The following is a 22807-nucleotide window of genomic DNA, read 5'->3' as shown; positions in this document are numbered from 1 at the left end:
ACTTCCCCATCCCTTGGGTCAGACATCTCTCCCCAGACAAGCACCTCCCCTCAGGGAATGAGACCTTCCTTCTCATCCTGCTCTGCTTGAGCCTCTGCTTCATCCTCCTCTTAGACAGAGTCCTGCTTTTCCTTACACAACAGTCCTGTTTTTCCTTACACAACAGTTTTCTGTTTCTGAAGAGGAATCACCCCTTCTAATAAAGGGGTAAAAAGTACTGAATTTCTGCACACTGAATTGAGCCACTACTCTCAGGGCAACAGTTGTTACTTTATGAAGGAATTTGCTTTTTATATCCTCGTAGGGAGAAGGAAGTAAAAATTAGGTTTTAATAATTTATAGACAATATGAGCAAAGTAATTTTTTGAATGATTTTTAAAAGAATTCACAGCACACTGTATTTAGTCTGAAACATGAGCTTTATCAGGTATAAAATATTTTCATAACTCATCCATACTCATAATCAGATAAAAATAATTCTCATTTAAAATAGACATTTAGCTTCTTATTGCAAGGACTCTTGAATATTTAAATAAGCTGCTTTTTTAAGGATCCCCCAAGCACTCGTGCACAGTGAACTGCTGGCGGCAGGTCCCGGCTCACGTCCCGCTGTCCCCTGTCACATCCAGCAGTGCCAGCTCCCGGATCTCCTCCAGCAGCTGGTACAGGCTGGGCCCCTTGGTCTGGCAGAACTCGCGGGACTCCTCGTCCATCGCTTCCAGCCTGGCTCTCTCCTGGGCACGCTGGGCCTCCTCTGCAGACTGGCTGACCTCTTTGACCAGGTCGGCCTTCACGGCCTGGAAGCTGCTCTGGGCAGCCGCGGTGTCCGCGCTGTGGTGCGGCGCGTTCCTGAGGATCTCCAGCCTGATGGTTTCGGCGTGGCAGCGGGAGCTCTGCACAAGGATTCCCACCTGCAGAGCAACACTGTGCTCAGATTTCTAATGCTGCTATCTCCTTTTCCTCCCCTCGCATGAGATACTCACTGTGATGTGATCAAAAAGGCTCAAGGTCATCGAGTCTCCAGTTGTTGTAGTGGAGGTGATTTTATGCTGAGAGCGATGGAGGGATCCAGGCTTCCACTGGCAGCTCCCAGCCCCTTGACAGGAGATGACTAAGCCCTCTTTGTTTTTCATGTAGGCTGCACCTTTGATTCCATACCTACAAAAGAGCAGACAGAAGCTGTTCTAGCCATTTTCAAGTCTCTCAGTTTCAAAACCTGCAGGCTGGCTGGGATTGTAGAAAAGCAACAAGAAGGGGCAGACAGGGCAGCCTGATAATCTTGCCTCAGGAACAGGATAGGTGTTGTTAAGGAAACCCAGATGTGAAAACAGCATGGAGACAGTGACTGAAGTGTTTTGAGAGCAGCGAAGCAAAAGTGAAATAGTCAGTGATCCATTATCTTAGTGCAGGGTGGGGCCTGGAATGGATCAGTGATGGGAGAAGAGCAGCTTTACAGGTTTTTCCAGACAGACAGTGAGAAGACAGTTCTCCATTTTAAAAAAAACCTCCTTGAAGAGCAGCAGCGTGTTTGCCCTGGGTTCTGTGTAAGGCAGCAGCCTCTTCTGGCTGGGCAGGCTCTTGAGCCAACCCCGTGGAATGCTGGAGATGGCAGATGAAGTGAGCTGTGCCAGGCTGTGCCCTGCCAGCATTCCAGCAGCAGCAGGTGTCCCCCCAGCCCCGGCTCACCGTGGCACGAAGACGAGCACGCCGTTGGTGCGGATGGAGTAGATGACCCCGTCGGCCACGCAGCGCTCGTCGCTCTCGGCGCTCCTGTCGCGGAAGTACATGCACTGGAAGAGCTCTGTGGACTGCTTCTGAGCACGCTGGGCTGCCTGCAAGCACCCCCACACACACAGACAAAAACCTGTGTAAGTATTCCAACAAGCATCTCTGGCTTTGATTTCCACAGCTGCTTTTTCCCATTATTTGCTCTCTTACCTGTCCCAAAGAAAAAATGACATCTAAAACAAAATCCTACGTGCAGTACAAGTGAAGTATGAACACTTTTACTACCACCCTCAGAAGAAAACTGATATTTAAAAAAACCCCAAAGCACTACAAATAAAAGTGAAGTGATATTCTTAATTGCCAAAAGCCACAGTCAGGACTGGTATCCCATTCCCTAGGGCACCATGGAGACTCCCAGGAGGACGCCCTTACCCGGTTCCTGTTATTGATGTGTCTGCACAGTTCCTCCAGATCCTTGTTGCTGATGATGTTATCCTTCACGTCCCCCGTGGTTTCCCTCAGGGTCGCTGCCATCAGGAGCCTGTGCACAACGATGTCAGCGTATCTCCTGATGGGAGAAGTGAAGTGAGTGTACTTCTCCAGGGCCAGCCCTGCAAGAGACAGAAACAGAATGAGCAGTCAAAGCCTCCCCCAGCAGTTCAGCAATCACAGGAAAGGCAGGGAAGTGACCAGGTACCATAATGGTGAAACTGCTCCTCGGGACAAGAGCCAGTTGAGAAGTACAGGGCGTTGGACATGGCGTGGGTGGCCATGGAGCGCAGCAGCTTGTTCACAATGGGGTCCGAGGGGTCGTTTGCTCTGTCCAGAGACTCGGCCAGAGCCTTGTTAGACCTGGCAAAAAGGTGTTAATTCCAAAGAAAATTACACCATCCCTGGTTATAATGGCTCACAGTTAACAAGAGCATAAAACCCACTTAGTAGTTATTCATACAAAAGTGGTAAGCAAAGTGATATTGACACTTTCAGTGCAGTTTAATAACTGGTCTGCTCTAAGAAAATGTTTAGAAAAATCCCAGTTTTCACCTAGTTGTCTGCTGCAACCTGGAGAACCAGGGACTGGAGCAAACTCCATTCTGTGCAGTACAAGAGTGAGCTGGTCCAAACCTTTGTGTCCAGCACAAATGGGACAAGGTGACACCCAGGTCACAGAGGCTCTACTGATGCCCTTCACCATGGCCTTCTCATGTTATTGTGCCCAAGTAATTCTGAATAATTTAAAGTCATTTAAAATTACTTCATTGCACGGAATTCACCTCATTTAAACCAGTACTCTCTTACCCAGGAAATACAGGGCAAACCAGGCCACTGCAGAGCTTGACCACTGCACAGTGACTGAACAAATGTTTTGTCTGGGTATGTCTAAAATTATTCAGCCACTGCCATTTGCAGTACAGCCAGAAGAATGCAGGCAGCTTCTCCTGGTCAGAACATCATCAGAAAGGCTCTGATAAAACTCTATGTAGTGTCTCTTAACATTGATACTGAGAGCTGGAATTGTTTAACCATGGCCAAACAGTTAATTGTTTAACTTTAATTAGAAAACTTTAGTAATAAAAGCTACCGTGTGTCTATTGAGAAGCCTTTGGCACTGGCACACTCCCGAAGCTCAGCGAAGAATTCCTGGCGTGGTGGAGGGTGCTGCCGCAGCAGAGCTTGGTGGGGAAAATCCTCGGAAATCCTCTTCGCCACCCAGTGGTTGGCCAGGATCATGCATTCCGCCACGGTCTCGTGCACTTCCAGCGGCTGCTTGGGGATGAGGTCGTGGATATTCCGTTTGTCATCCAGCTGCACTCGGATCTCGATCCCCTCCAGCTCCAGCGCGCCGCAGCGGTCCCGCTTAGCCCGGACGTGCCGCGCTATGTCGGTGAGCTTGGATATGGCCCAAACCAGCTCAGCCAGCTTCTTCTGCCTTGTTCCTTCATCCAGGCCTTGCAGTTCCAGGATATCCCCCTCGACACTCGTGTCCCCATCCAGCAGTCCCTGGGCTGTCTCGTACTCCAGCTTGTAGGCAGAGCGGATCAGGGTTTTGGTGTACTGAACCCTCAGCGTCTCGTAGGATTCCTTCTCCAGCTCCCACAAGACGCTCACGGCGTATCTTAAAGACAACACCACAATGTTCTGGAAGAGTTCTGTAGACCTAAACTCCCACTGCAAGCACGTTCAACTCTTAGAAATTTATAGATTTAATTCTGGTTGTGGAAGCATCTTTTTCTTCGTTAAACCAGTGCTCAGCAACACCACTAAATAATGCGCTTGCCTTTCAGTCTCCTGCATCACAACTGAAATGAGCTACACAGCAGAATCTTCAATTCATCTGCTGAAGCAGAGTACCCCTAAGGTATAAGATCTCCTTTATGTTAAAGCACAGCTACACTGTGGTAGTTATTTTTACCCATTTTAAAAATTAGTCAGATGCATCCACATGAACATCTCTGTACCCTAAATATCCTCACGCCAGCAACCAGCTGAGCCCGTAAATCGATATAAACTGGCCTATAAAATTTCACCCTGTGGTAGAACTGAAAGGTAATTTTTAACATACACAGTTCTTCCATTAATAATGCAAAATGGCTTGTAGAAGTGTCCCTGCTGAGAACAATTCCCAAGCCTTACCTGTCCACCCCGCTGAGGAGGGAGCAGAGGTCGGCGCTGAGGACGGGGGGCAGCATGTCGTAGCGCCGGTCCGCCAGGTAATACGTGGTAGCCCTGGAACAAAACACAGCTACTGCCCTTCCCACCACGACTCCTGGGACTGTAAACATTGCTCCACAGCCTGATTTCAAAAGGTTGTTCCCACAGAACAAAGTCAAATTATTTAAATAGCTATTTGTACAGTGCAACCCTGATTTTGCCCTCCCTGCTATTTCAGCTGCTGTTAAGGGCAGAACCAGGACTGGGCAAAATTTGCTCACTGAAGAAGAGGTGACTTAATCAAACATCTCTGCTGCCTACACGTTACACTTCTTTGAATCTATGAAGAATACAGTTCATTAAGTGATTCAGCAGTTTAAGTTCAAGACACCAGCAATAAAAGAAAAAAGAGAATGAAATATTTGCACATTAAAAGACAAGATTGAATATTAAAACATAAGCCTGACAAATACCTCTGGAATTAAATTCATGTAAGACTTAATTCCATTTTGTGGGTGTTCATCTCCCTTGGAATGCAAACAAGTGGTTTTTAAAAGTACTTTAAGTCACAGATGTTACATTAGACTATAAAGCAAAGAAGAATGATGAGGGGAAAATAACCTTGTATAGTTTTCTGGAAAATGTGTCCAAATCAAAGCAGAATGTCATTAGTTACCTAATAATAATTTAAGAAATCTTTAGTAAGACATGAAAGATGAAAGCATGTTTCTTTCCTTCCAAAATTTCCTTAAGGTAGCATCACAAACTTCTGAGCTCCATAAATTTTCTCATTTCCAGAAAATAACTCACCTTGCCCTGGCCTCAACATCAGTGTAGGAATTTGCTGCCACGAAGTGAGTCACATCTGCAATGTGCACCCCCAGCTCGAGGTTCCCGTTGGGCAGAGCCCTGACAGAGAGAGCATCATCCACATCCTCGCAGCCCTTGGGGTCAATGCTGAATATCAGGTGGGTATCTCTCAAGTCAAGGCGTTTTTTCGCCTCCTCTGGACTCACTTTCCATGGATTCTTTGGAGAACTCACTGGCATTTCACTCATCTATACAGAAATATTGTTGATGAACATAGATTTATGTATTTTCTACAAAAAGATGCCAACAATTAGATTTAATTAGTTTTTCAAATTCTTCTTTTGTTTCAGTTTACAAGTCCATTACATATACTTTACATAAAAGGATGGAAAAAATTGAAAAGAATTCTATGTATATCAGTAACCGATGTTATTACTGTGGTAATACTGCAGCTCTGGCAAATATAACCACTACATATTGGTTTTTTAGTCTTCTTCTTTCAATTAATTGTAGGTATAATCAAAATAGTTATCCATGAAAGCTGGTTCCTCTCCCAGTTGAATACAATGATTTCAGAAGGATGAGGCCTTTAGGATCAGCAGCATATCCACATACTAAAGACTGTAAAATCTTAAAAGTCTACCTCAAATTTTAATTAAGAGTTTGTAATCTTCTCCTCACAGCAAAAGGATTATCTTAAAATCACTACTGACTTGAAAATCGTAGTGTCAATAGAACCACTGATCCAAGAGATTCCAGAAAAATAAAGTAAAATAATTATAAATTTTCAGCTTCCAAAGTGGGCTTTCAAAAACCCACTGGCAACAAAGATGTTGAGCTGTAAGAGAGTCCCTCTCTTGGAGAAACAAGACCCTGGAAATGAACAGAAAAGACTGGATCTGATGAGAGACAAACCTGGATTTCTGAGAAAGGGGCAGCACAAATGCTGTTCTCCACCAGAATAGCTGCAATTTCCCCCTCGAGGTCTCCAATCCTCCCCAGCACTCTCACAAAGTGCCCGTTCGGGTACAGGGAGGTCGACTCCCAGGAATCGATGCGCACGACAACTCTGTACTCCTGCAGGGAGACAGCTCTGTTAGAACAGCTCTGTGCCCCTGAAAAGTACAATTTATACCCCTAACATGACCTTAAATTTAGCAGAAAAACCCAAAGCAAGTGGTATGTAAGTGCTCAGGGCAGCTGGACTGTGGCCCAAATTCAGACCTCAAGCTTTGTTACCTGAAGCTAAAATGTTTCTGACAGGAATTGAACAAAATCCTTCAAGGCAGAAATTGAATCCTCACAGACTTTGTTTTAACATGTTTTTGTCAAGGAAAACATCATTAGAGCTTGTAACGCCCACACAGCTTTGTAGGAACACAGGACAGAGAAACACTTCAGTTAAATTACCTGTAATGCTTCAGCCTGCTGAGTGCTGATCCGGATTTTGGGAATTCGGTAATCCCAAGGTGTTACAAGGACTTTCTGAGCATTTCTGCCCTGAGACTGGCTCTCTTCTTTAGAGGGGAAAGTGACCACATAATCCCTCCAGTTCTTCTGGATGATTCCAACTACTTTACCTTTAAATTAGGAACATTGTGCATTAAAGAATTAAACAGAACCAAGAATGCAAAATATGTGGGAGGTGCAGGAGATTCACTGCTTTGTAAAATCAACTGATGTGTCCCCAAATCTGTTACAACTGCCAACAACATATGGTGTGCAGACAATACAAGTGTGTCATCTACTGTTGGCACAGGCAGATTTTAATGAGCTTTTATTTATGTGGAGACTAACTCATTCTATAGATTTCAACTGATACACAACATAAATTATTCAGAGATTCCCACTGCTGCTGAAATGTGGCCAATTCCAGTAAAACAGAGAATTTTTAATAGTAAAGAGCAAAACAAAACATGATTTCGCTACAAAAAGAGAATTAACCTCTTGAAACTTTTAGCTCTGACCTCAACAAGCTTCTAAGATGCAGCTCAGCTGCAGAGTAATCATTTCAAACCAGACTCTAAGCTCCCATGGTACCCAAGCATGTCACACAGGGATACTTTTTCACTTTTTTCCCCATTATTTATCAGCAGGGAATTAAAAGGATGCTTCTCCTTACCTGTGGGCATAGGGTCACCCGTGGTGTCTGCAGGTGCTTTGTCCTCAGTCTCATTTTCACAGAGGGCAACAGTCCTTCCCTTCCATTCATGCACAGGGAGCAGCTCAACCACAACCACATCCCCGTGGATTGCACGATTCCGAGCCTTGGTCCCATAAATAAGGATGTCACTTTGAAGTTCTGCATTTAAAATAAAAGGAAACAGAACTATAATCTGCTAAAAAAATTCAAATCCCTCAATTCTTGGCGGCATTCTGCTGAAATAATAGAAAATGACTTTTCCAATATGTTTCTTTCAAAAAGGACTACTGGCAAGAAATTAATATTTCAAGGAAATTAAAACCTTTTCCTCTTTTTTTTTAACAATCTTTTAAGGAATTCTGTAAGTGAACTTTTGGATAAAAAGCACCATAGGCTGGGATAAGTTCATTGTTGTTAGGCAGCAGCTATAAAAACAGACAGCACAGTTAAATTGTGAAAGCCACTGCCACAGGATTCTAGGGAGCATTCAGAATAAAACAAGCTTTGCAAAAATAATGAGTATATTGAGCACTGGTTTGACTGCAGGGTCTGTAACAGGAACATTTGAAAGTTGTTATTAGTGAGAGCAATGTGTCTGTGCAAGGGCAATGGACTGTTCCTTCAAAGGTGCTGATTAGTAACTCATGCCAGAGAGACAATCCTGGATTTCTTTGGATCAGCTTGATCCAAAAGGCAATTTTCCAATTATGTTCACAAAGCTTCCAAATCCTGCCAACATCTATGCAAACTCTTACTGCAGTCAAAGGAGTGGACACCTGAAGTTAGAGCAAAGCACAGGGACAATTTGCACCAGCATTTCGCTTCAGAGAGGGGTAGGCAAACAGGACAAGAGGCCAGAATTTGGCCAAAGGAGTAAGAAAGAGGAAGGAGTTCCCCTCACAAGTTCCACCTCTGGTTAATCTTCAGTCCTTTCTGGCCCATGAAAACCACACAGGCACTGCAGTGCCTCATCTCCTGTGACAACTGAACACTTCTCACCTGTGTCTTTGCTGCCAAGCCCCTGAAGCCGAACAAAAGCTTCCAGCTGTGCTCGGTGCTTATTGACATTCAGGGCACCCTGGAAGAGACCAACAAACCAATCAAAGGATGAAACAGTCACCCTAAAAATAGACAGCTTTAAAGGATAACGTTTTGGGGGTTACAATTATTTTTACATGAATTAGTTTATATTGATCCATAGGTTATTTTGAACACAGCTGTTCTCTCTACAGTGGGGGAATGAAGGTGCAGGGCTTTAAGTATTCACTTCTGGAAAAGTAAATTCTTTTAAATGTTGAATTTATTTGCAAGATGGTCAATGACATTTTACTCCAACCACAGACAGTGTAAGATTACCTTTGCTGCCTGTCTTAGCAGAGAATCTGGTATTACTTCAACAAGAAAGAAAAACCTTTGTCTTTCTGTTCATATTTTATTCCTGCTGCTGCTGAAATTGCCAAGAAAGGAAAAAATCACTGCCTCTAATTCCTTAAATTATTTTTAAAAGAAAGACACTTGTCTACTAACAATCCATATTAAGGCCCTGAACAGCCATAAATCTGTAAATTAATTTTATTGACTGGGAAATCTCTGCGCAAATGAAGTTAGAACTGCTCCCTTTGTGCAGCACTGTTTATATTTAAGAATGAGGTCTCACTGCTTCTAATCACACCTGGTCTCTCATCACATCACATATCAACCTGAAGAAAAATGCAGAGCAAATTTCAAATCCTCAATAGGCAATTCTTACTTTAACTTCTCCAAGACAAAAAAAAAATTAAAAAAAATATCCACATGTCACAACACAGTGTAGGGGAAATATTTTGAGAATTCTAAGAATCCTAATCCCTTCCATCCTCTTGTTTTTTGTTTTCTTTCCCTCTTCCCAGCACAGCCATACTTTTTTCTCTAATCACTCTTAATTCAGGCAATTCAAGGGATCAAGCACAAGACTGCATTGTTCTGTGTATGTTCTCTATGCAACAAATACCTGCAGGTATCTTCCAGACTTGATCCCAGCCTCCAGTACTTCCACAGGTAGGTGCTCAGGATACTCTTTTCCGTGGTTCTCTTGGCTTTCGCTCTCCCGTTCACGCCGAGCTTGGACTATGGAGTCAAAGAGCTCATGGGCAGCCTTCAGGTCAGGCCAGAAGTTATCCAAGTAATTCTGCAGGCACAAAGAGAAATAAACAGAAAAGTACTCTGAGATCTCTGTCCCTTTAATAATGCATTTGGAAAGCCAAAATGGACAGGATCTGTCCCACACTGTACCCAAATACACAATGGTAATGATGAGTCTGCTCTAAACCCCACAGATCTGTCCCAGCTTCAGCCTAACCCACTGCTAAATACAACAAAAGTCAATCAGTTTGGGGCAGTTTTTACTCAACATCCTTTCACAGCTGAACAGGAACATCCCATCCCCAGATCCCACTGTGTACCAGTGGTATCAGAGATGATGAAAAAGAAGAATGAATTATCTTCTCAGACATCACTGCATCCTCAGCAGTCCAGGCAAGAACATTGTTAATGGAGATTTAGGCTACAGCTGCTTATGGACTGCTTGCTCTCCAGATTTAGGCAGCTGCCTGAGAGAACTGGTCACTGCTCATCAATGGCAAATTCCTTAAAAAAAAAAAAAGGAAAAGGTCTCCTAAGAAAGATGACTTTTATCCTCAGAGCTGCTGTTTATCTTTCCAGGTCTCTGCTTTTTTTCTGAGATTCCCGTAAGTGACATATTTGCTTGCTTTGATAAATGGAGACAGGAGTAACCATCACAGTTTTCTTGAATGTAAACTCTGACATGATTTGCAATACCTTTAATGTACTTGAGTCATGATTTTGATGCACCATAAAGGAAACCTTTTATTTTTCTGGCATGTTACCTTGAAGGAAATCACAAACACTCCTTCTGTTTCATTTCCGTACTGCCTGATAGCATCTTCATCTTCTGTTACCATAACAACTGGCATCTGACCCAGGCAGTGATTGTGATACCAGGCTGCTGCATTGTAAATATTCCTAGAAAAGCAAAGTTTGAAATAAGACTTCTGGCACAGCTCATTTGCTACTTGCAAGATATTGCTGGCTTTGTATAAACGAGATTTTGATTTAACACTCAGACTTTTGAGAGATATACACCAAGCTACAGAAATGTTTTTCTGCAAAAATGTTCCTGGGCCATTCTTAAGCCCCACAAGAAGAGAGGAGAATAGAATGTTTCCTCTGAATACATCCACTTGTGCCCTGGCTGCAACATAACATGAAGTTCCTCTGAGTGATTGTAAAAATCAGAGTGGAGGTGCTAAGACTCTGATGCTATGGTGTGACTTTAAACTGATCCAGCTTTTTCTTTAGCATTATTGCATTTCATTTAATTAAATTTTGTCTATTTCCCTAAGAAAACAACGCTGATACTTTTTTAACAATAATTTATCTGCACAATGCAGACTTGCAGTGCCTGTGAACTGTTGCAGAGCTAAGCAGAGCAGGAGCATGGACTCAGCAGCTGGTGCATGCTCACATTCCTAAAATCAGGATGCTGCACAGTGTGACACTGCAGAGGTTCAGACAAACCTGGTCTGCCACTTCTCCATGGATTCCCCCTTCTCCCTGGGCAGGTAGCAGTGCTGGTGGAATTCATTAGCAAACACAGTACAGTCGTGACGGGGATCCTTCAGTAGATTCCGTAACTTGTTGTACTGCCTGCAATGAAAAAAATATAAATATATTCTTGTGCTTTCTTTTGATAATGCTATTTTAGCTCCACTCTGTATGTGAAAATACAGCTGAAAAACTCCAGGAAAATTGCTGTCATGCACAGAAAAATGCACTGCTTAAATTACACCACTGATGATAAATCCTAAACCATCACCTGCAAGCAAACTTTATTAAGTTCCATCATGAACGCTTCTGATTTTAAACATACTTGTTTTCCACTGAGCCCCACAAAACATCCTAAGTGTTCAGGAACTTGTTTTGCTGTCACTTTTGGGGCAAGTTCTATTACTTTAAAAGCCTTTGTGCTTTAGAAATATGGGAAGGCCCTGAGAGCAAATTTTACTCTGAAATGCTGTGGCAAGACCCAGGTTAATGTCTGGTGAGATAAGTACCACACAATAATATTAATTGCTCCCCAAAGACAAATTCTCAGGCATCAATACAGCAAACCAAAACCTGTCCATAATCTAGCTGTGGGCACATAATAGATCATTACTGCAAAGTCTAATGAATTCCTGTCACCAGCCACTTGATTAGTTAATAATGCTGCAGGTTTCATATTGCTCCTATCAAGTGAAAACTGTGCCAGGCATTCATATCCATGGATCACAAAGGATCCCAGTCCTTTCCCCTTCTGTAAAACTACATCAAGATACTTGAAAGGCCTAAAAATGAATTATACATTTTACAAATCAGTAATTTTACTTCAATCTAAACATAAAATAAGTTCTTATGGGATAAATACCTGCGTCCCTTCTGATGTTGCACAGCCTGACAAGCTGTTTGCATGAAAATAATTCCTTTCAGCTCTGGAAACTCCAGAATCTCCAGGTACTCCTGAACAACCTTGCAGTCGGGGACAACGTAGTGTGTGACATCATCTGATAACAATTTGCCATCTAGAAAATAATTCAGAGTTTCAAGGTTCAAACTTTCAGTTGCAGTATTGGTTTCTTGAAAATATTTCCCAATGTATGAAAATTAGAGTTATGTCTACTGAAATGGGTATGTTTATTTTTCTGATGAACAAAATTATGGAATTTAATGGTTTACTTCTGTGGTACAGTCCATAAATTTGTGACAAAACCCTTCTGCATCCACTGATGCCAAACTTGTGTGTAAATTCTATCCAGAGGAGTGAAAAAGATCCATTTGCATTATGAAAAGGCTGTTAGAGTGAAGGTTACAGTTCTTTCTTCTCTGCTTCCATATGAAAAAGGGACCATACATCTGGCACAGAAAATCTTCTCATGGAATGTCTAAAGGCTGTAGAATTACGAGCAGTTCCTTTACCCTGCTCCCACAGCCCTCTCTGTTCAAACACATCATTTACAGCAGGCTCTTCACATAAAAGAGCACAGGTAAGGGTGCACGTATTGAAAACCACTGCTATTGCAAAGAAAACATGTTTTTAAATCTAAATTATTAACCATCAGTGTTAATTTTCTTTGTAGAAACCCCATCCCTTAGGAATATACCATCAAAATATCAGACACAATACGTCACAGATGACATCTTAAAAAGTACCTCAAAATTCAAGATTTAATTGTTTTTGGTATTTCAAAGATTACCCAAAAGCTTTCAGATGGGAGGGGATCTCCACTGTATTTTTTCTTAATACCTATTTACTATTTATTGTAAACACTGAACTCACCACAGTGCAGGCTAATTACACTGAATAAAGAATATAGATATTGACAAGTCAGGTTATTTTTATGTATTCCTTAGAAACTGACAGGGGACAATCTTTGAGCTGTGACCACAAGAAGTGTGAATCCAGCCAGCAAAACTGTGCACGCAGTAATTTGGTCTCATCTCACACTGAAGGCTTATAATGGATGATGGCAGCAGGTATACAAGAAAGCTAATATTTATTAATAATTCAGAAGAGCATTAGAAGTGAAATGTCACTGGAAGACTTAGGAGCTGTGCCCACAGGAAGCCATCCTTACCTAACCCACAGAATGACTCCCAGGCAGGCACAGCTCACCCTTACAGGCACCTGCTGATGTGATTTCTGCAGGCAGTCTCTCACAGGCCACGAAACAGATTTGCTCAGCACACTGTGTAGAGTCAGGAAGGAAAACAAATATTTCCCTCACATCTGGGTTACCCTGAATAATCACACAGGGACATATCCTGACAGTCACCTGTAGAACAATTTACATTGAAGTACAAAAGAGGGGAAGTTAGGCACAGCAGGAAAGGTTAGAGTTTTTTCTGATATGTGCCTTTAATTTATTCTTGAGGAATTCACAACTAAATGCATCATTTTAGGGAGCAGTAACTATCACTAGTCGTGATCTCCTATATAGCAGTAATCTATAATAATCTAAGTAATACACATTCTGTCCTCAACTGCAACCTAAACCAAAAGTGAAAACATCTATGCCAATCATAGTTCCAAAGGGAAAAAAAAAAAAAAAGTGTCACAATTCTCAACCTTTTCTTTCAGGCGAGTCATTTGGTCGATTTCAACAGGTTGGATATTACGTTTGCCATTTACCAGTCAGTTTCCTGCATCAAATAAATTGTGCTATTGAACAACAACAACCCAACTGAAATATCAACCACAGCTCTGGTGATGATCTACGATGCACATAACAGCAGCACAGTACGTAAAAACAACAACAAATGCAGACATCAGAGCCTGGCAGCCTTCCCGTGTCTGAAATGCCCTGATATAACACAGGCAATTACATTTAATTACTGAACAGGAATAGCTGCTGATGCAGAATTACAATGGCTTCAAGATAATGGCTTGGCCCCATTGTAATACTTAACAGGTATGTACAGAATTTAACTCATGCTATAAACCACCACCCTGCAGAAACTAATTCATTTTAAAGGATCTTTTAAAACAAGAGAAATGTAAAAATTGAACAATCCTTTAGCCTTTTATCACTGCCACTAAACTGTTCACAGTTAAACCCTCTAACAATCAGCTCCTGGATTCCTTCCGCTCTTACGCCTCGTTGATTTCTCAGGAATCTTGCTTCAAAGGAAAACTATTGCTACAGCCGTGATTTGTTCAGCACCATCCGGACACCCCAGGACAGGGATCACCCCTTCCCCATCAGGGATAACCCTGGCCCGAGGATCATTCTCTGTCCTCAGGGGTTCCTCCAGCTCAGGGGTCAGCTTTGCCCAGGGATCCCCCAAGCTCAAAGATCACCCTCTGACTGCAGGGATCTCCCAGTTCAGGGATCACCCTGTGTCCTCAGGGATCCCCCCAGTTCAGGGATCACCCTGTGTCCTCAGGGATCACCCCAGTTTAGGGATCACTCTAGCTCAGGGGTCAGCTTTGCCCAGGGATTCCCCCCAGCTAAAGCATCACCCTCTGACCTCAGGGATCCCCCAGCTCAAGGATCACCCTGTGTCCTTAGGGATCACCCCAGCCCAGGGATCACTTTGCCCCCATCTCTGTCCCCCGCCACCCGCGGCCCCGGGGGACGCCCCCACCGCCCCAGCCCGGCCCGCGGGCGGTCCCGGCTCTGTGGGCGCGCACCCCCGGCTCCCCCGGACCCCTCACGGCGGAGCCTCACCGCGGGCGCAGGCGGCGCGGCACTGGGCGCTGCGGCACAGGGCGCTGCGGCACGGCACGTCGGGGCGCAGGTAGTGCTCCCGCACCACCCGCACGGCGCGGCCCTGCTGGCCCCGCAGCTGCAGCACCTTCTCCGTGCGGAGCATCGGGGCGGCGGGGACCGGCCGGCAATGGCGGGGACCGGCGGCACCGGGGCCGCCACTGCCGGGGCGCCTGCGCGGGGCGGAGCGCGGGGTCACAGCGCGGGGATCGGCCTCAGCCGAGGGGCGGGAAGAGAGCGGGTGGGGCGGGCTGGCGGAACCGGGCAGCTGAAGGGACCGGGGCGGGCTGAGGGAACCGGGCAAGATTGATCTGAAGGGACCGGGGCGGGCTGAGGGAACCGGGCAGGCTCGGGCTGAACGGACTGGGGCGGACTGAGGGAACCAGGCGGGATCGAGCTGAAGGGACCGGGACGGGCTGAGGGAGCCGAGCAGGATCGAGCTGAAGGGACCGGGACGGGCTGAGGGAGCGGAGCAGGATCGAGCTGAAGGGAGCTCGGCGGGCTGAGGGAACCAGGCGGGATCGAGCTGAGGGGACGCGAGCTCAGGGACAGGTAGGAGCGAACTGTGGGAGCTAGAATGGAGCTGAGGGGACTGGAACCGGAGCTGAGGGACAGACGGGAACAAGCTGAGGGACAGGCCAGCTGAGGGAACCGGAGCGGGCTGAGGGGGAGCCCGACCAGTGCAAGCCCTGAGGGAGCCCAGGCTTGTGTGGCTGGGCGAGCACAGAGGGCGGATTCCCTTCAAGTGAGGGATGCGGTTGTGTGAACGTCCATGGTCTTTCACGGCATCTTCCAGGAGAAATTCCAGGTCCATTCCTCATCCCGGTTTTGTGTGATCACATGCCAGAGCACTCCCAGAGGTGGGGATCAGGGCAAGGGTGTGTGAGGAGAGCAGGCGAGCTCTAATGACAACTTATTTTACAGTCATCACCAATACTGTCCTTCACATTTACAGTGGGGAAGATAAAGGCACTGACAGATGAAGTCTAGTCCAAGATGAAACAGAAAAGCAGTGGAAGGTCAGGAGTCCCAAGCAGTGTCTCTGTGTCTGTAGTGCTGCCAGTGTGGCATTTTGGGGATGGTTGTTTTTACTCTTAGAAAAGCATTCATATTTTTTCAAATGCTAATTGCCTACACCATAACTTCACTTGAACATAAATACATGGTGAGAACTGTGTAGTGTTTGTCCTTAGGAGGGGAAAAAAAAACACTAGGAAAGAGCCAAGGCAGTATGTCACTGTATGTTCCTGTTTATTCTACTTCTTATTTTTCACATGTTTTATAAAATGTGTATCTCCAATGACTAATACTTCTAAGTAACCAATTTGTGCCAGTAAATGGAAGCACCATCTGTAAGAAGCTGATTTGCAGAAGCCAAGTTCTCAAACATCTGAGGAGGAGGAGGTGTTATAACTTAGTGAGAGACGACCAAAGTGTAGACTTGGGTTTGGGAGTCAGGATGATTTCAGATGTATTATGTAAGCAGGATGTGAGAGGAAAAGGGAAATGGAGAGCAAAATGATGGAGCTCTTGTTCAGCAGGAGCAAAGATGAAGTAACCCATGCTGATAGAAAGGGTAAGAAAAACAGAACATTTGGGAAAAAAACCCCATTTAGTTGAGTTTGAAATGTAGCAGATGCTGATTGCTGACACAATGAGGAACACAGACCAGTGTGCTTACTCAGTGACATTCAATGACTATAATAAACCAAAGGTTAATTAAATAGAAGTAGCTGAGATCACTGCTCCCATTTGTGCACTGTTTCACAGAGGAAAATGGAAGACCTTTGGGCCAAGTTCACACTCTTGGGTAGCTGCATATGTATTTATAACATCTTAGTCTGCACAGTTTTATCATTCTTGAGTTTCCCCACTTCCTTCCTCTCTTGAGGAAGAAATCTCAGATGATTGCAAAAGACCAAGCTGGAGTCACTAGAGGCAAAAAGAACTCTTGACACTTTATCTGACAGCTGAATTTGTCCCTGTGAGATCAGAAATGAACTTTCACGCTCTGGTATTCCATGCTGCTCTGGTAATTGTCTTTACACAGGGCAAGAAGTTTGTGCAGGGACAGCCAAAACTAGTAAGATAACATGTTCATGTTTAATTGTTTTAAAATAAAAACTGCAAAAATGTTGGTGTGTCAACATTAGAAGATCTTACCAAATGTTGAAGAATAAAGACGGAGTGCAGTCTGCTTGCAGAACCACGGGACATACATTACAGCTGAACTTCACAAAGTGCTTTGTAAAGAAAAGAATCACGGCAGAATGTGTTCCTCACTTTGTGCAATGCCCCTGTGGATAACACCAGCGAGTGCTAGAGGAGCTTTCATTTCCACATAGGCAATAGAAGTGTTTAAGTTGTGCCTGCTTGGGATGGGAAGTGGGAGCCTCTCGGGAGCTCTCCCTGCCTGGAGAAGCCTGTCAGGAGATGCAGGACAGATTTCAGAGCGTTACCTTTCAACAGAAGTGTTTGGGGGGAGAAATTTGAGGCCACTGGAGAATACCAGCAATTGGCTCAAGTTTCCCTTTCCCAAGCCTGACTCATCTGACAAATGCCACAGACAAGAGGCAGAAGATAAATCCGGGATCCACACAGTCATGGAATCAATAGAAATTGTATCTTTCCATTTGAAAAAGGCCTTTTTATATATATTTTTTTTCCTCCAAGTGCTCTGTGACCGAGGTAGAGGATGCAAGATTTGATTCTCTTATAGCATATTTTTGGAGTTGGTTTTCCCATTCTTAAAGCAATTGTGGAGCAATTGGCAATTCAGCATCTCCTTCTAACTCATCCTAAATTGGATAAATGCTCCCTTCTCTTGGAGATTCCTTCTCCTGGATCGCTGGCTCAGTAAAAGCCAAGTATTATAAAAATTGCACCCACATCTAGAAAGGTCTCAGCATTAATATGCCATTCCTTGCACTCATTAAAAAGGAAGATATCAGATGATCTTAACAATGTCTGTTTTATGTAATCCCGTGTCCACTGGCATTAATTATGTCACCCTCCTTTAATTATTTTTGTCAGATCTCATGTTAATTAGACTCTGTTATTTTGCTTAGGATCGCACTTTGACTGATGATTATCTCATTTATCCTTTAAAATCATTTATACAGTGTTACAAAGTGAATGCTAATGTTCTTCTCATTTTAGCGAAAAGAAAACGATTTTTTTATTCATTGCATTTTTTGGGCTTCCCAATATTCTCCCTGGATTTCCGTTCGTCCGAAGCCCCCGTAGCCCCTTGCGTTCGCAGTGCCGGACAGCCCCGCTGGGGGACGCTCTGTAATCGATTTTGGGCTGAAATCGGAACTTTCTCTTCCCTGGCCGTGTCTAATGGGCTAAAATTCCACCTTTCAGCTTCCGTGAACAAACTGCTTGGAGTTGTTTATAGCATAAAGAGACAATTTTCTCCACAAAATAAACTAGAAAGAGATGCTGCTCTGTAATAAAATAAATAAATAAAAAAAGGCCTGCAGATCTCTTCAAGCATGTCAGGAATATGAAACTACACGATGTTTACAATTATTGGAAGCATAAAAGCAATTTATCACAATACCTGATATTTACTATAGCATGCATTTGATCTTCTTTCCCCCACCCTTTTCTTCCATGGATGCAGTTCAAAAGTTTACAGCACAGGAATGCAAAGCTGTGTACTCTTGTAGTTTCACTTATTTTCTGTACCTTGGCTTAGTTTATCCAAGGCTTTCTCTCTGTATTTACTGATGAGAGATCCTAAGTGTTATTTAAAGGGAAAAAAGCCTTTATGCTGAGATAATTAGAGTGTTTGTTTCAGAGAGCTTTAGGTTGTTTGCAGCTGATAATAACTTAGTGTAGTCCAGAGTTTCTGCTTTCATGAAATATGCTTACATCTGCTATGCTAGAAATTATGAAAACAATTTGGATCAAAGGAGAAGGCCACCATATCAATCATTGCTCATCAAAATGCATTTGATTCGGTGGGATCCTTGCACTGAGATGATGTCAGGGTTGTGTCAGCCCCAGAGCAGCTCCTGCAGGGTTCAGAGGATAATGGCGGTCAGAGATGGAAAGACCCAACAGGTCAGACTTTGCACCACTTCCAAATTGGGAGTGCTCCCTCTGCTACATCTCGCTCAAGTCTGGGGTCAGTGCTGCACAATATCATGCTCTGAGGTTTATTTATTTATATACCCCAGTAAATAGAAAACACAATAGCAGGGGTGACTTTTTACCCCCCTGCTTTGAAAATAACAAGAAGTTTCTAGGTGAAGCTGATTAATTCCCTCTTAGGCTCCTATCAGCAGAAATTAAATGGGGTTGACTCATGGGGAACTCTGCAGTTGTGATTTGCTCTACAAATGAGATATAAGAGGTTTTCCTTGAGAGCTCAATGATGTATAAAAGGAAACTAAAGGAAAATGTATTACACTGCATTTCTGGGCTGCAGCTGTGCATCTTAGGTGCCTTAAATTCTTCTTACTAAAAGCCCTTGAGCGAAGATTTTATGCCCATAACTGCTCTATCCTCTGGCAAATCATATTGCCTGGCAGGGCTGTGTAAATAACAGGTTACTCTTAAAAAAAAAATACAGAGGAAAGAATACAAGATTTCAAGATTTTTTTGTTTTCATCATTATTGTCAAGAACTAAGTCTCAGTCAGCAAATAATTCAGGAATACCTAGTTGTACATAATAATCTTTTAACCTGTGCTGCCCTGTTCTGTATGTAGTGATATTATTTGGGTTTCCTTGATGTCCCTGTGTGATAACTGACCAACAGTGAATATTTTTAATTGAATGTAAAAGTCATAAAATGACATATGTACTACTAACCACTTATTGTGCAATTGGAGGTTTTCATTTGGCAAATGTTCAAGCTTAAAATGTGTTTTTCATGATTATCCCCCTTATTAAAGCTCATTTGCTATTCATGGAAAGTGAGCACAAAAGAGATGTGAACAGTCAAAGAAACTCATTTAAAAATTCAAATGAATATCCAAGGGAAATGGATTTCAGTGTTTGCCCAACTCTACTGGGACACTCAGCTGCTGAACGTCTTCTTAATGGGTGCCTTTGTCATTGTCCTCAAGGCTTCCATCACAAATGCTGGATGGTTCCTTACCACTTCATATTGCAGTCATTATGCAAAATTCATTCTTGATATGGTTAAAGTGGTTCATTAGAGAGAGGCAAGGTGAGAGTGTGTTCACCACCTGCCTGCTGCTTTCATAAATGAGGCAAAAAATAATTTGTTGTGATATTGACTACCGAGTTTAGTGTGCAGTCAAAGGAACTCTGGTCTTTGGCCCTTGCTAAGAGCTGAGACATCCAATGGCCTTGCTCATCCTGGCCTCAGGGACTCCAGTTATCCCTCTGTGTCTCAGTGATGGGAAGGATCTGATCATCAGCTGTGGGAACAAAAACCAGTAACTGATGTTTATTTTCTACTTAGGCTGAGCTCCTGCAAGCTAAATTACACCTTTATTCTTCACTTGCTTTCCTGGCAGCAGGATCTGCATGCAAGGCTCCTTCCTCTCTACTGCTTTCACCCACAAGTCTAATTGAAGTGAGTCAGGTGGTCAAGAACTGTCCTCTAGGTCTCAAAACACTTGGCAGAACCACCAAAGTGCTGCTTGTTACCACCTCACTTAATGGTGTAGCTCCTTATTATGCTGAAAATACGAAGTGATGTGGGCAACCCCATAGCTTCTAGGGATAGATAACTGAAAAAGCACTTTGCATCATTCAGCCTGAGACTTTGGAGGTGCATTTACTCATGCAAGCTGAGGACAAAGGCTGATGCTTTTCAGAAAGGTCTTGCTTCTTAGCCAAATTTTTAACTGCTTCAATGAAAGGAGATCAGATGCTTTGCATGGGGTCATATGGTAACTCAGTGGCTCAGCCAGGGTTTGAGCCAAAGATCCATCCTCTTGGTTCATCACCTTTGAATATAAAGAGGAAAATTTAATTCTGCTTTATGAAGATATTAGGCAGATTTTATACATTTTATATTTCTGGATTGTATACACTATATATTCCTGAAAGAGACTGAGCTGCCATTATAATGAGGAAATAGTCTAATGGGTAATAAAATTTAAGAAAAACAAGATACAAAAATGTTTTCAGAGGAAGAAGTTGGACCTTGAACTAGTAGTTTGTGGCAGCTGATAAGATGTGGAACTTTCTGAGGATGTGAAGGACATTAGAATTCCAATCAAATACCAAAATGCTCATTTAACTTAATGAGAGACTGCTTGATTTTTTTACACTGATGCTTATTTTAGGTATTTTTCTGCTCTTTCCCCAGCTGCACATTGCAGAATGCAGGGTGTGGAGGGAGTGCACAGCACCAGTGTGAGCAGGTGTCCCCCACGCTGGATGAGCTGGTGCAGCTGCAGGTAAGGGAAAGGTTTTCTGCTGGTGCAGCAGGAAAGCCAAAGAGCAGCCCCAGCTGTGGGACAGAACTGGTCTGGACTTACAGTCAGGTGCCAGCAATGCTCTTACAATATAGCAGCCCATACCTTCAGAAGCATGGAAGAAGAGGAGGAGCAGTGTTAGATCATTTCTGTCTAATATTTTTGCTTAAAATTGAGTTCACCATCTTATTTTCCAGCTTATCTCACCACCTTTTTTCCCCCCCTTCTAGAATGGCCCATCCCTTCAAGTTTCATTTTTGGAATTTAATATCTCCTGTTGATGATTTCTGTTCCTTATCTTCTCTTGATCCATTTCTGCTTCTCTTTTAGATTCTGTCTCCTTCAGTCCCCAACTAATGTCTCCCCATATGTCAGATTAAAAAAAAATAATTTACAAGATGCTGGGCTGTGAAAGGAACTAGGGAATGTTTATGTGGTTGCAGCAGGCTGACCATTAAAGTGACTTTATTTCTACAGCATTTCAGATGCTGGGCTTGACAGTTTCATTTCCAAAACTATTTATACTCACAAAAATCCATAACAGCATTTCTATTATTTCCTTATATGATTTTTTGCCTATATTTTATCAAGTCATCTTCTTCTATTCAGGCCTGATTTCAGACAATAGGAATACAAAGTGGAAAAATCCTTTCTAAAAGAGACTGTAGCTTTTTATCTATTAAAGCATCTTTCTGTGTCCCAACACATTTTTATCTCAGCCTACTTTTCAGCTTCTCCTGTTGATTTGATCCAATGGAATGACATGCAGGGGAGACTTAGATGAAAGTTACACCTGAAAAGGGTGTGTGCTCAGAGCTGAGGAGCCTTACTGAAGCTGCCCTCCTCATTATCCAGCAAAGTCCTCTTGCAGCTCTGGATCCTGATTGCAGACCGTGCTACATTAAAGCAAAGGCCAGCTACAGCTGTTGCCTCCCACTGAAAACACAGAAGGAGTAGGTATTTTACTATGCTATCACCAGTGGACATCACAACAGGCTAGGATGGATAAAAATGATAGATCTTACATTCTTGCTTTTCTAAATATCATGCTGTCCAAGCCTTTATATATGTGATGTTCTATTTTTTCATCATTACAAGGAAAAAAACCAACCAAACCATAACTTGCAATTTTGAAAAGGAAACTACAGCTAGCATTAAACATTCTTGAACAACATCAGTGTATTAAATTCTGGCACCGTTTGCATAAAGAGACTGTGGCAATTTGTAATGAACACGTGAAATAAACATGTTAAGAGTAGTCAGATGAAGCTTGTTCCTTGCCACAGTAGTAAAATCAGTGATTCCCAGGTTTTCTCATCTGGCAAACCCTTGCCAGCCCTCAGGGCTCCTGCACAGACCCCCAGACCCCCTCAATGTCAGTGGCTGTTGCAACAGAATAAAGACAACACTCATTATGATTTCACAAATAAAGTTTGGAAACCACCAGACATAATGATAGCTTTGGCTCCCTGCAGCTCTACACTCCTGTGGCTCTGGACTGTTGCTGTCACTCCAGGGAATGGTCGGGTAAGCTTGTGATGGAATATGATGATAACAACACTGAGCTACTGAGCCCCTTTTGCTTGCCTTGGAGAGACACTGGCCCAGGAAGGTCAGCAGGTTGTTTGCTTCCTGCTGAGCTAATTGGCAGGGTGACAGCCACTGCCTGCCAAACACATGCATTTGTTTTATCTCCGCTGGTTGGGGATAAAAACCACCAACAGACAAAAGGGGCCTTCTTTAAAATAGCTGATTTAGAGCTGC

The 22807-nt window shown here is 43.4% G+C and overlaps 2 protein-coding genes across 8 annotated transcripts in view; one reads left to right on the top strand and one right to left on the bottom strand.

The window, feature by feature from the left end:
• Nucleotides 1-400: 400 nt before the first annotated feature.
• DIS3L (DIS3 like exosome 3'-5' exoribonuclease) lies at nt 401-14817 on the bottom strand. 3 transcript variants are annotated; one of them, XM_064388963.1, is made up of 18 exons: nt 13497-13581; nt 13006-13116; nt 11799-11952; nt 10910-11038; nt 10219-10354; nt 9324-9500; nt 8333-8411; nt 7313-7492; nt 6601-6770; nt 6106-6267; nt 5191-5438; nt 4363-4455; nt 3311-3844; nt 2426-2580; nt 2161-2339; nt 1687-1832; nt 984-1158; nt 401-911 (listed from the first exon to the last, which is right to left on the bottom strand). In XM_064388963.1, the coding sequence occupies exons 3-18, from the start codon at nt 11840-11842 to the stop codon at nt 600-602; spliced, it is 2919 nt and encodes a 972-aa protein (XP_064245033.1). In that variant the 5' UTR covers nt 11843-11952; nt 13006-13116; nt 13497-13581; the 3' UTR covers nt 401-599. The 3 variants fall into 3 exon arrangements, with proteins under 3 accessions (XP_064245033.1, XP_064245031.1, XP_064245032.1); XM_064388961.1 differs by lacking the exons at nt 13006-13116; nt 13497-13581 and adding an exon at nt 14599-14817; XM_064388962.1 differs by having other exon boundaries at nt 13006-13734.
• A 258-nt stretch (nt 14818-15075) lies between these two features.
• MEGF11 (multiple EGF like domains 11) overlaps nt 15076-22807 on the top strand; it is a 267348-nt gene continuing 259616 nt past the window's right edge. For 2 of the 5 annotated variants that reach the window (XM_064388959.1, XM_064388958.1), the window contains exons 1-3: nt 15080-15497; nt 15593-15656; nt 20935-21025. The gene's annotated coding sequence lies outside the window, so the exon portion shown is untranslated. Of the gene's footprint in view, nt 15498-15592; nt 15657-20079; nt 20194-20934; nt 21026-22807 lie in introns of all 5 variants that reach the window. The other 3 variants (XM_064388956.1, XR_010347592.1, XM_064388960.1) reach the window with 3 other exon arrangements.

The sequence above is a fragment of the Passer domesticus genome, chromosome 14 (genome assembly GCF_036417665.1).
Source record: "Passer domesticus isolate bPasDom1 chromosome 14, bPasDom1.hap1, whole genome shotgun sequence".
NCBI classification, from domain to species: domain Eukaryota; kingdom Metazoa; phylum Chordata; class Aves; order Passeriformes; family Passeridae; genus Passer; species Passer domesticus.
Note: the sequence above shows the minus strand (reverse complement) of the source record. Positions and strands in the feature narration are given on the sequence as shown.

Excerpts from the sequence above, each read along its gene's own strand:
- DIS3L (XM_064388961.1), bottom strand. The coding sequence starts at position 14,743 with ATGCTCCGCACGGAGAAGGTGCTGCAGCTGCGGGGCCAGCAGGGCCGC. Across the intron at positions 11,953-14,598 it reads CCGCGCCGCCTGCGCCCGCG|ATGGCAAATTGTTATCAGAT; the intron begins GTGAGGCTCCGC and ends ATTATTTTCTAG. Across the intron at positions 7,493-8,332 it reads GCTTGGCAGCAAAGACACAG|AACTTCAAAGTGACATCCTT; the intron begins GTGAGAAGTGTT and ends TTTTAAATGCAG.